The sequence below is a fragment of the Silurus meridionalis genome, chromosome 17 (assembly GCF_014805685.1).
Source record: "Silurus meridionalis isolate SWU-2019-XX chromosome 17, ASM1480568v1, whole genome shotgun sequence".
Lineage (NCBI taxonomy): Eukaryota > Metazoa > Chordata > Actinopteri > Siluriformes > Siluridae > Silurus > Silurus meridionalis.
Genome location: NC_060900.1, coordinates 8,974,766 through 8,986,993, shown reverse-complemented (window position 1 = coordinate 8,986,993; position 12,228 = coordinate 8,974,766). Strand labels below are relative to the sequence as shown.

The 12,228-nt window shown below is 39.6% G+C and overlaps 1 protein-coding gene across 10 annotated transcripts in view; it reads left to right on the top strand.

The window, feature by feature from the left end:
* LOC124399932 (ERC protein 2) overlaps window positions 1-12,228 on the top strand; it is a 214,991-nt gene that overhangs the window by 82,815 nt on the left and 119,948 nt on the right. For all 10 annotated transcript variants that reach the window (XM_046871284.1, XM_046871283.1, XM_046871280.1 and 7 more), the window contains one exon: window positions 1,573-1,660. In XM_046871284.1, coding sequence (XP_046727240.1) covers window positions 1,573-1,660 — 88 coding nt within the window. The remainder of the gene's footprint in view (window positions 1-1,572; window positions 1,661-12,228) is intronic.

Here is a 12,228-nt window from a genome sequence, read left to right as displayed (position 1 = left end):
AGGTTGCAGAATCAACTATACACACCAGATACAGAAGTAATTTTGAAGCATTGAAGGGAATGTTCCAGTGCGGTAGCTGCAATAGCCAAGCTGTATTACTTGCTATATTTTATCATACAATGGTATCCTGACCCCTCACTCTTTCCCCTATCTTCTTCATCCTCAAGACTCACATACTGTGTTTTTTTTCGGATGTGGAACTGCTGCTGTTTTATCCTTCTCTACACTTCTTTAACAACCTCACGTGAACGATCTGCCACTACTTGAACGCTATCAATCACATAGCTTTTTATTATAGGCTTAGAATGTCGATTCTTTGTGTTACCGAGCTCAGTTTCGCAATTATACCAATGACTGCAACTACCAGTTGATTGTTAAAATTCCTGTCTAGCCCAGTAAGTGTTCCCACTCTGCGTGCTGAACTTGCTCACATTTGCTATCTACTTGCCCACATTTGTTATTTATCTCTCCTTTGGCCTCGCTTCAAGCCTTGCTGACTTTTTTTTAATGTTTTTTGGAACGTCTGACCCTGACATCGTCTACTCCTTATTGGGTAAAAAGGCTTTTAAAAACTTAATTATCGGGCCAACCTTCTTTCCCCTTTTTCCTTTATATGCTATCTCATCTACAAAATACAGTAGTTATCATTCATGTTTCAATGCTTACAAAATCGGTTCCATGTCTGGCCAGTGTCATTTGGAACACCGCCACAGAACATGGAAGTGATGTTGTCTTGACAAATTAATTTTAACTGAAGCAGGCAAAAAAGAAATTTTCTAGAATTAATAAATCAACCATTTATACAAAATTTGTTATTTAATTTTACTATTTATTTTGTTGATGTTGTCTTGAAAAAATAATTTTAACTGAAGCAGGCAAAAAAGAAATTTTACAGATCAATAAATCAACAATTTATACAAAGATTCTTATTTAATTTCACACTTGAGATGTTGTGCAATAATTATACCAGCTATACCAGCTTTGACCTCAGGGGGCATGTGATAGTGTATGTGAAGAAACAGAAAGAAAAGCATGTTTTGCTAATACTGTTCATGCGTTTTGACTTCCATTAGGGATTTGGATTACTCTTTTGAATTAAATTGTTATGATGCTTACATAAATATGTATATATATATATATATATATATATATATATATATATATATATATATATATATATATATATATATATATATATAATGTGTGTGTGTGTGTGTGTGTGTGTGTGTGTGTGTGTGTGTGGGGAAATAGTCTTTTGCCAGAAACCAATATAAAGCATGATTATTCTGTAAGGATGTGAATGTTTATTTCTTTGTAATATTAAAATTATTATATATTATATTTCTGTGGCCCTTGATGGATCCTTCTCACATACACACACACACACACACACACCCACACACACACAAACATGCTTTTTTAAAGTGTCAGTGTGCAATTTAAGTGAGCAATTTTTAAACCAGTAATTACTATCCATTATACAAAATTGCCTATTAATTATTTTTATTTGAAAATTGATGCACATTGACTGCAAAATGTGTCATATTGTTTGTGCTAACATTGTCTTTACAGGCAGGTGACAGAACAGATCAATAAAAACCTGTCAAGCACAACAAATCCCCAGACAGGAGATATAACACTGCCTGATGGAGCAGCACAGGTAGGCAGAGGCACTTTTGAACTGTTTGTCTCTCTTCCTTACACACACATACACACACACACACACATATCAAGAGGGAATTCTTTGTATTTATTTAACTTCTTTATTGTTCCCAATTTTTTGCTTTTGCTTCGTGTGTATATATATATATATATATATGTATGTATATGTGTGTGTGTGTGTGTGTGTGTTATATGTATTACATTTCCTCTTAGTGCACATATGGTAGGCTCCTAGCCATCTCTGTGAAAGAAAAAGATATAGCAAGACAGAAATGAACTCCACACAAACTACAAAATGGCTACCCTGGGAATACATAGACAGATAGGTGGGGAGAGAGAGAGAGAGAGAGAGAGAGAGAGAGAGAGAGAGAGATGAAGTCCTCTTGTTTGTAGTGTGCTTCAGTGTATGTGTTTACTGATTCTAAATAAATGCATGCTTTTACTCCCATAACCCTTACCGTAAGCTTTATTCTAGGTTTTCATCCTTATGTTGTATTTTTTACTCTCTCTTTTACTCTCTCTCTCTCTCTCTCTCTCTCTCTCTCTCTCTCTCTCTCTCTCTCTCTCTCTATCTCTCTCACACACACACACACACACACACACACACACACACACACACACACACACACACACACACATATACACACACACAACCACAATAAATATTTTAACAAATACTTTACAGCATTTAGTACCACATTCCAACAGGAAATGAACAGTATTGTATTGCTTTCCTAAAGTAAGCTAAGACCGTAAAAATATGCTTAGGATCAGGTTAGCCAACGTTCACTGTCTATAGATTGCAGAAGGAGCATGGTGCGGCCAAAAGATATGAATGATAGATTCAAAAATAAAATAAAATAGCTATTATAAATTCTACTTAAACAGCAGAATTTAGCAAATGTTATATAGGAGAAATTCAAAATATTAAAAGATAAATAGACAAACACAGTGTTTTTATAGTGTTTTTTACTTATACTTATACAAAACAGTAAAACCCCATTGGACGAGCATATTTCGTTCATGAATATTGCTTGTAGGTCCATTTGCTCGTATGTTCGAACTAGTTTTGCCAATAAGAGTTCATTTGATCGCTTATTTCTGCACTTAAAAAGTATTTGTAGCCTATTTTACCAAACAAATACACCGCAAATTACCGTACTGTAAACATCATTTAACACTTACCCATGTGGTAGTGGTTGATTGCGAGTGTGGGACGCGCACTACGCTTGTACTTTTCGACTATTTCCTTATTGGTTTCAATGGTAATTAGGGCCCGAGCACCGAGGAGCACCGAAAGGTGCGAAGCCCTATTGTTTTTAATTTTTTTTTAATTTTTTTATTTTTTACACACATTGGCCATTTGGGGTCCCTTAACATGCTCGAAAAATTTGGCACACACGTCAGAGTCCTTTGTCACTAGGGCCGGACAAAGGCTGGAATACGGGCGCGGCAGGGGGGCTCTGTAGCGCCCCCTGTAATGCAAAAACAAACATTGGTGCACAGATCCGGCAATTATGTTCGCACATGCACGAGAGTTGGTCCGCATATAGACCTCATCGACCCGAACAACTTTCGCCCTCAAAAATATGAGCTCCGCCCAACAGGAAGTCAGCCATTTTGGTTTTTTATTTATGGCGAATTCTGAGAACAGGAAGTGTCTAATATCTAAAGCAAAAAATGTCTTATTGGGATGACACACGGTGTGTATGTTTGGCCAAAGATTCCGATCGCATCGATGTGCCTATTGTAAATCTCGGACATACCGCCACCAACAGGCGCCAGGAAGTGTGTCAGTCACAAAAGGTGGATTTTTTGACAGTTGCATGTGGTGAACTTTTAAATACTCCTCCTAGAATATTCATGCGATTGACACCAAACGTGGTCATCAAGATGCCGAGACATTGTAGATGATAAATTGCGAAGGGATATCTCGAACGCTGTTCACATGGCAACGCGTCAAAATTTACTTTCATTTTTAGGCGTATTTAAGCTCTTGGCATGCACTTTGGGTGCCTCAACATGCTCGAAAACACCGGAAATTTGCCACAGATGTCACAGTCGTCTGCCATTAGGACCGGTCAAAGGCTGGAACATAGGCGTGGCGGTAGGGCTCTGTAGCGCCCCCTGTAATGCAAAAACAAATATTGGTGCACAGATCGGGCAAACATGTACGCACATGTACAAGAGTTGGTATGCACATAGATCTCATCGACCCAAACAACTTTCACAATCAAACCTATTAGCTCCGCCCAACCGGAAGTCAGCCATGTTGGGTTGTTTTATAAGTGCATGCGGTGAACTTTTAAATACTCCTCCTAGGGAATTCATGCATTGATATCAAACGTGGTCAACATGATGCCGAGACATTGCCCTTGCTAAATTGCTTTAGGGATTTTTGATATCTCGAACGGTGCTGCCATGGCGAGGCGACAAATTTATGGCGAATTCAGGGAAACAGGAAGTGTCTAATATCCAAAGCGATAAATGTCTTATTCGGATGACGCGTGGTGTGTATGTTCGGCCAAGGATTCCGATCGCTTTGATGTGCCTATTGTGAATCTTAGACATAGCGCCACCAACAGGCGCCAGGAAGTGTGTCAGTCACAAAAGGTGGATTTTTTGACAGTTGCATGTGGTGAACTTTTAAATACTCCTCCTAGGATATTCATCCAATTGACACCAAACGTAATCAACATGATGCCGAGACATTGTAGATGATAAATTGCAAAGGAATTTTTGATATCTCGAACGCTTTATTTTAGGCATATTTAAGGCTTTTGTCGTGCTTAGATTAACTTGCAATTTGACACATACATCACATTAGTCGGCTGTTAAGTGTGGACAAAAAGGTCAGACAACGGTGTGTCTCTTAAGTGGCTCACTAGCGCCCCCGTTTGTCTAAAATGTGGGGTTTCTTTTACCTACAGTCCCCAAATGGGTCAGTAACAACATAAAATAGTCCACTGATATTTACCCACTTGATGCACTTGCACACCGTGCAAACGTGTGAGGGCCCGCCATCGCTGCTTGCAGCAATATTTCTATTTACTTTTGTTTTCCCAGCACCATCACTGATTTTCTTGGGAGACATTTTTCATGATTTATAGTGAAATAAAAATATAACTATAAAAATATATAAAAAGTTAAGTTTTTGCTGCACTGAACAAGGAGAGCGACCGAGCGAAACGAGATGAACTAAGTGACTGATGCTAGCCTCAGCCAAAAGCAGGGAACCGGCAGCGTGGGTTTGCTCATGCCTTCGAAATTATTAGTTGCTCGTACAATTGTGTAATAATGGATACTTAGTATATATGTACCTTTCCCAGCCATTAGGGTTGCACAAGCCAGTGCAATCTTAGTGCCGGTCCCAAGCCCGGACAAATAGGGAGGGTTGCGTTAGGAAGGGCATCCGTCATAAAATGTAGCAAATCAAATATGCGGATCACCAATCAGAATTTAATACCAGATCGATCGAGGCTCGGGTCACCAACAACCACCACAGGTAACGTTAGCCAACAGGGTGGAGGTTCGGGTTGGTATATTAAATGTTGGTACAATGACTGGTAAAGGGAGAGAGGTAGCTGAGATGATAGAGAGGAAAAAGGGAGATATGTTTTGTGTTCAGGAGACCAAGTGGAAAGGGAGTAAGGCCAGGAACATTGGAGGTAGAGTACAGTAAGAGTGTAGTGGAGGTGAAGAGAGTTTCTGATAGAGTGATGAACGTGAAGCTGGAGGATGAAGGGGCGATGATGAATGTCATCAGTGCCTATGCTCCACAAGTGGGTTGTGAGATGGAGGAGAAGGAAAGATTTTGGAGTAGTTGGATAAAGTGGTAGAAGGTGTACCTAGGAATTAATGATTGGTGATTGGGGCAGACTTTAATGGGCATGTTGGTGAAGGGAACAGAGGTGATGAGGAGGTGGTGGGTAGGTATGACCTTGAGGAGAGGAATGTGGCAGGGCAGATAGTGGTAGATTTTGCCAGTCAAGTCAAGTCAAGTTTATTTGTATAGCGCTTTTCACAACAGACATTGTCTCAAATCAGCTTTACAGAAATCAACAGTCAAGGTGAATGGTGTGCATTTATCCCTGATGAGCAAGCCATGGCGACTGTGGAAAGGAAAAACTCCCTTAGATGTTATGAGGAAAAAACCTTGAGAGGAACCAGACTCAAAAGGGGAACCCATCCTCATTTGGGTGACATCAAGAGTTTGATCATAAATCTATCAACAATACAGAACACTGGAGAGAGAGAACTAACATGAGTACTGGAGTATAAGATTATAAGTAAATGTTCTTTCTACAGTCTTTGGTATAAAAGTAGGAGCTACTAAGCTCAACATTTGTGATCATCACAGATCCAGCAACAGCTTCTCCATGCCAGAGCCTGTAAACATTCCAGGAGGTCCAATGTCAAACTCCACACGTGTAGTGGGATCCAATTGGCACTGGTACGTCTCTAGATGGTTCAGGTTGTTTGCGAGTTCGGCATCTACTTCTTTAAAGTCCATAATCTTCACGAGGTGGGAGGTGACTGGAGCTGGCCAAACCTCAGGGTGTCTCGGGATGGGGAGAGAAAGAGAAGCAGTGGAGAGCAATTAGCGTAGCTGCTGTTCATGATATTAACAGCACAAGTTGATAATGTGCATGTAGTCTATTCGAAACTTAACAGGAAGCCAATGTAGGGACGATAAGATTGGGGTTATGTGATCATATTTTCTTGACCTTGTAAGAACTCTTGCTGCCACATTCTGAACTAACTGAAGCTTGTTTATTAATGATGCAGGACATTCACCTAGTAATGCATTACAATAGTCTATCCTGGAGGTCATGAACGCATGGACGAGCTTCTCTGCATCGGATATAGACAACAGATTTCTTAGCTTAGAAATATTTCTAAGATGAAAGAAGGCTGTTTTTGTAACTTGGTTGATACGATTTTTAAAAGATAAGTTGCTGTCTAAAATAACTCCCAGGTCTTTTACTGTTGAACTAGTGGTTACAAAACATCCGTCTAAATGCAGGTTGAGATGCTGGAGCTTCTGTATACTAGCTTTTGGGCCGATGAGCAAAATCTCCGTCTTATCAGAATTTAAAAGAAGAAAGTTATGGGTCATCCAATCTCTTATTTCCTTAACACTCTCAGTTATCCGAGTTAATTGAGCTGTATCGCCTGGTTTAGATGAGATATATAGCTGGGTATCATTAGCATAACAATGGAAGCAAATTCCATGCCTTCTAATAATATTTTCTAATGGAAGCATGTATATTGTGAAGAGCAGGGGTCCTAGAACTGACCCTTATGGCACACCATAATTCATTAGCATTAGCCTGGATAGCTCTCCATTTAGATCTACGAAATGGTAACGATTGGACAGGTAGGATTTCAATCAGCTTAATGCCTGTCCCTGAATGCTAATGTAATTCTGTAAGTGATCTAGAAGAAGATCATGATCTATAGTGTCGAACGCAGCACTAAGATCTAGTAAAACTAACAGCGAGACGAACGCTTGGTCTGAAGCTAAAAACAGGTTATTAGTGATTTTAACTAGGGCAGTTTCTGTGCTATGATGGGGCCTAAAACCTCACTGAAACTCTTCAAAGATATTGTTCTCTTGCAAGTAGGAACATAACTGGGCAGTGACAATCTTTTCTTAAATCTTGGACATAAATGGGAGATTTAAAGGATGGAAATGGCAGTGGTGAACACTTATTTTAAGAAGAAGGAGGAGCATAGGGTAATGTATAAGAGAGAAGGAAGGTGCACACAGGTGGATTATATTCTATGCAGGAGATGCAACCTGAAGGAGATTGGAGACTGCAAGTTGTTGGCAGGGGACAGTGTAGTTAGACAGCATCAGATGGTGGTCTGTAGGATTTTGTTTTGGAGGTGAAGAAAAAAGAGTGAGAACTGAAAAAGAATAAGATAGTGTAAACTGAAGGAGGAAGACTGTAGTGTGACAGGTCAGACAGGGGCTCAGTGGTGGTGAAGAGGTGCTGGATGATTTGGCAACTACTGCAGAAGTGATAAGGGAGAAAGCTAGAAAGGTACTTGGTGTGACATCTGGAAATAGAAATCAAGGAAAGAGACATGGTGGTGGATTAACGAAGTTCAGGAGAACGTTAGGAAAAAGAGGTTGGCAAAACAGAATTGGGATTGAGAGATGAAAAAAGTAGGCAGGAGTACAAGTAAATGCGGCAGCAGGTGAAGAGAGATGTGGTGAAAGCTGAGGAAAAGGCATATAAGTAGCTGTATGTAAAGTTGTACGCTAGGGAAGGAGGAAGGAGAAAAGCAGAGGGACTGAGCTGGGAATGAGGTGCTGCAAGTTAGGGCAATATAGGATGCAGATGGAAATGTGTTGACTAGCAAGGAGAGTGTGTTGAGAAGATGGAGGGAATATTTTGAGCAGCTGATGAATGAGAAAAATTAGAGATATAGAGAAGATTAGATGGTGTGGGGATGGTGAAGCAGGAAGTGGATAGGATTAGAAAGGAGGAAGTAAGATCAGCAACTAAAAGGATGAAGAGTGGAAAGTTGGTTGGACTAGGTAACATAACAGGAGAAGCGTGGAGATGTTTAGGAGAGATGGCAGTGGAGTTTTTATCAAGATTGTTTAACAAGATTTTGGGGAGGAGAGAGAACGCCTGAGAAATGAAGAAGTGGTGTGCTGGTACCGATCTTTAAGAATAAGGGAGATGTGCAGACCTGCAGTAACTACAGGGGAATTAAGTTGATCAGTCACACCATGAATTATAGGAAAGAGTAGTAAAATCCAGGCTGAGAGAAGAGGTGACCATCTGTGAGCAACAGTATGGTTTCATGCAAAGAAAGAGCACCACAGATGCAATATTTGTTCTGAAAATGTTGATGGGGAAGTATAGAGAATGTCAGAAGAAGTTGCATTGTGTGTTTGTGGATTTAGAGAAAGGGTAGGAGGAAGTCAAGTGTGTCAGAGAAGTATGTGAGGGTGTTGCAGGACATGTATAAAGACAGTGTGACAGCAGTGAAGTGTGCAGTAAAAACAACAAACTGGTTCAAGGTGAAGGTTGTACTGCATCAATGATCGGCTCTAAGCCCTTTCCTGTTTGCAGTTTTGATGGACAGGTTGACGGATGATGTCAGACAGGAGTCTCCGTGGACTATGATGTTTGTGGATGATATTGTGATATGTGGTGAGAGTAGGGGGCAGGTGGAGAAAAGCCTGGAGAGGTGGAGGTACATGGTGGAGAGAAGGGAAATTAAAGTCAGTGGGAGTAAGACAGAGTACATGTGTGTGAATGAGAGGGAGGGCAGTGGAGTGGTGCAGTTGCAGGAAGAAGAGGTGGAGAAGGTGGGGGAGTTTAGGTACCTGGGGTCAACAGTGCAAAGTAATGGAGAGTGTGTTAGAGAAGAAAAGAAAAGAGTGCAGGCAGGGTGGAGTGAGTGGAGAAGAGTGACAGGAGTGATTTGTGATACAGGGTATCTGCAAGAGTGAACAGGATTGTTTATAGGACTGTGGTGAGAACTGCAATGTTGTATGGTTTAGAGACAGTGGCATTGAGTAAAAGACAGGAGGTGGAGCAGGAGGTAGCAGAGCTGAAGATGTTAAGGTTTTTGTTGGAAGAGACGACGATGGACATGATTAGAAATAAGTTTATTAGAGAGACAGCGCATGTAGGACGTTTTGGAGACATGGTGAGGGAGGCAAGATTATAGATGGTTTGGACATGTGCAGAGGAGGGACATGGGGTATATCGGTAGGAGAATGCTGAGGATAGAGCCGCCAGGAAGGAGGAAAAGAGAAAGACCAAGGAGGAGGTTTATGGATGTGGTGAGGGAAGACATGAGGGTAGTTGGTTTGAAAGAGGCAGATGTAGAGGACAGAGGGGTATGGAGACGGATAATCCGCTGTGGTAATCCCTAATGCGAGAAGCCGAAAGATGAAGAATATATGTATTTTACCATGATCTCAACAATTAATATAATAATAATAATAATAATAATAATAATAATAATAATAATAATAATAGCTATTTTATTATTATTATTATTATTATTATTATTATTATTGGTGGTGGTAGTGGTGGTGGAGGTGCCATCATCAATGATTTATTTATTGTACATTATATGTGTAATTTGTTTTTTTTTAATATTGTGGAACATTCACAATATTTGCATTATAGTCAGCACTATTAAACACTACAAAACACTATTAAAAGACCTATTTGAGAATTTATTTTTGCAGCACCTTAATGTATTTAGCTGTGGGTATTCGGTATAGCATTTTTTTTCCAGTAATTGTTGTGTGAAATATAGTTAAGGCATTAGGTATAGCCATACATTTTTTACCTTGATTTCATTTAAGTTAATTTAAAATAATTCGATTTTGCCTCAGAGTTCAAGGTGCATGATTGCAGCCAGCTGTACGCAGTGAACAAATAATGGACTTACACTACGCATTTACGATTAACAACCCTGATAACTTGAGACACATACATGCAAAGAAACCTGAGCTGTTTAAGGAAACTGTTTAAGACTATTAACTCACAAACACCGTTTTTTTTGGCCTTGTGTTAGAGCTATTGAAGTAGCATTACAGGGAATTTATATAAATGACTAATCAAACAGCCTGTAAAATACAAATCAAGTCAGAAATATAGTTTAAAAGTTCAATGACTTTAATCCATATGTAAGTGTTAAATTTATTTTAAATATCAAAAGTAGAAAGCCGCTCAGTTAGCAGTGAACAGTTTTGTTAACAGCACATGGAATTGAGGGATGTGGTTATATTAAATAAGTTAATAAGTGTTACCTCCTTTTTAAATTAAATTAAAGCATTTAAAAAAAAACATTATTTTGCAGAAAACACTAATCAAAATTAGAGAACAACAATGACTATAGCATGGAAAAAGATTACAACAAAATTTTCTGAAGGTTACAACAGTCAGCAATTAGTAGGAAGTGTACAGGCCTCTGCTCTGAATGACTTCAGCACATCTGCGGCCACAGGACAGCACTAGTCTCTCACACTGCTCTGGTGTGATTTTGCTCCACTCTTCTTCCAGTCTCCTTCACAGTTCGGTGACTGTAGTGGGTTTCTTGGCCATAACTTTGTCACCAAGGATTTTCCAGAAGTTCTCTATTGGGTTGAGATCAGGACTCTGGGCAGACCATGTCATTATTTCAATGTTTTCAGTTTCAAGGAACTGCTTTACCCGTTTTGCTGTGTGACATGGAGCGTTGTCCTGCATGAACACTGCGGGCTGATTTGGTGATAAACGCATGGAAAGAACCATATGTTGTTGAAAAAGGTTCTGATAAACATTTGCATTTACTCTGCCATGTAGCTGTATAAGAGGCCCAACTCCTGCTGCAGAAAACATGCCCCAAACCATGACACTTTCTCCTCCACTTTTCACGGACTTTTTTACACACTTTGGGTTCAGTCTTTCTCCAGATTGTCGCCGAACATAACGTTTCCCATCGGACCCAAATAAATTAAACTTGCTTTCAAAGTGAACTTTGGACAAGTTCTCCTCTGTCCACACAACATGCTTTTGATTCTTTCTGCTAATGAGAGGTTTGGTCACTGCAGAGTGGGCTTTCAGTCCAAATGCTTTTAAACGGCGAGACACTGTATGACGAGACAGATCCTTACCCTGTTCAGCGCTGAACTGGTGAGCAATTCCAGCTGCAGTGTGGAAACGATTGCCCATTGAGATCCTCCGCAGTATCTTGTCCTTTCTTGTATTTGTCTTCCGTGGATGACCAGCCTTCTTGGCAGACTTGAATGAGTTTGTGATGTTGTAAAGAGTCAATATTCTTGAAATCACAGATTTGGAACGACCAACTTGTCAAAAACTCCTTTAACTGTTGAGCAGTGAAGATGACATTATTTCAGAATTGTAAATTGTTTATAAATTGTTCTCTAATTTTGATCGCCAGTGTAGAAGCTTTTTCCCATATTCTATATATAGAGAGAGAAAAGTTTAAAATTGGAAATACTATAATATAAAGAAATGGTTTGGCAATATTGGAATGAAAGAACTTTAGTAAACTTGACAGAACATTGACTCTACGCAACTCTACTGCACACCTTTGCAAACTTAACATTGTTGCCGACTTCACATCTAAATCCTGTGTTTGACCTTATTAATGCTTTTGAGACTGAATAGGCAATTCCCCAAACCATGTTTCAAAATCTAGTGGACATCCTTTTGCTGAAGTAATGAGGTCATTATAATAACAAATGACGGCTAAACCTAAAATGAAATGTTTAACAAGCAAAATAGTGTGAGCCACTTTATGTACATGCTTATTATTGGACAGTGACAGAATTTAAAGCAAATCGTTCTTCCAACAACGAAGGCAGCATGGCAAATGAATTCCTGTGTGGATTGTGGAATCCATGGCATGAATTTTATATTGGAGAAAAAAATCCTGAAAGAATGACATTAACAGGTTTTACGGTGCTTGCCCCCCATTTGTTGGTTTTTAGGTGTCAAAAGTAGGTCTGTAAAATCTCCTTGGATATTTAGAGGAAAATCAGCATTTTCTCACTCTCTGGCAGTTTGTTTAACTGAT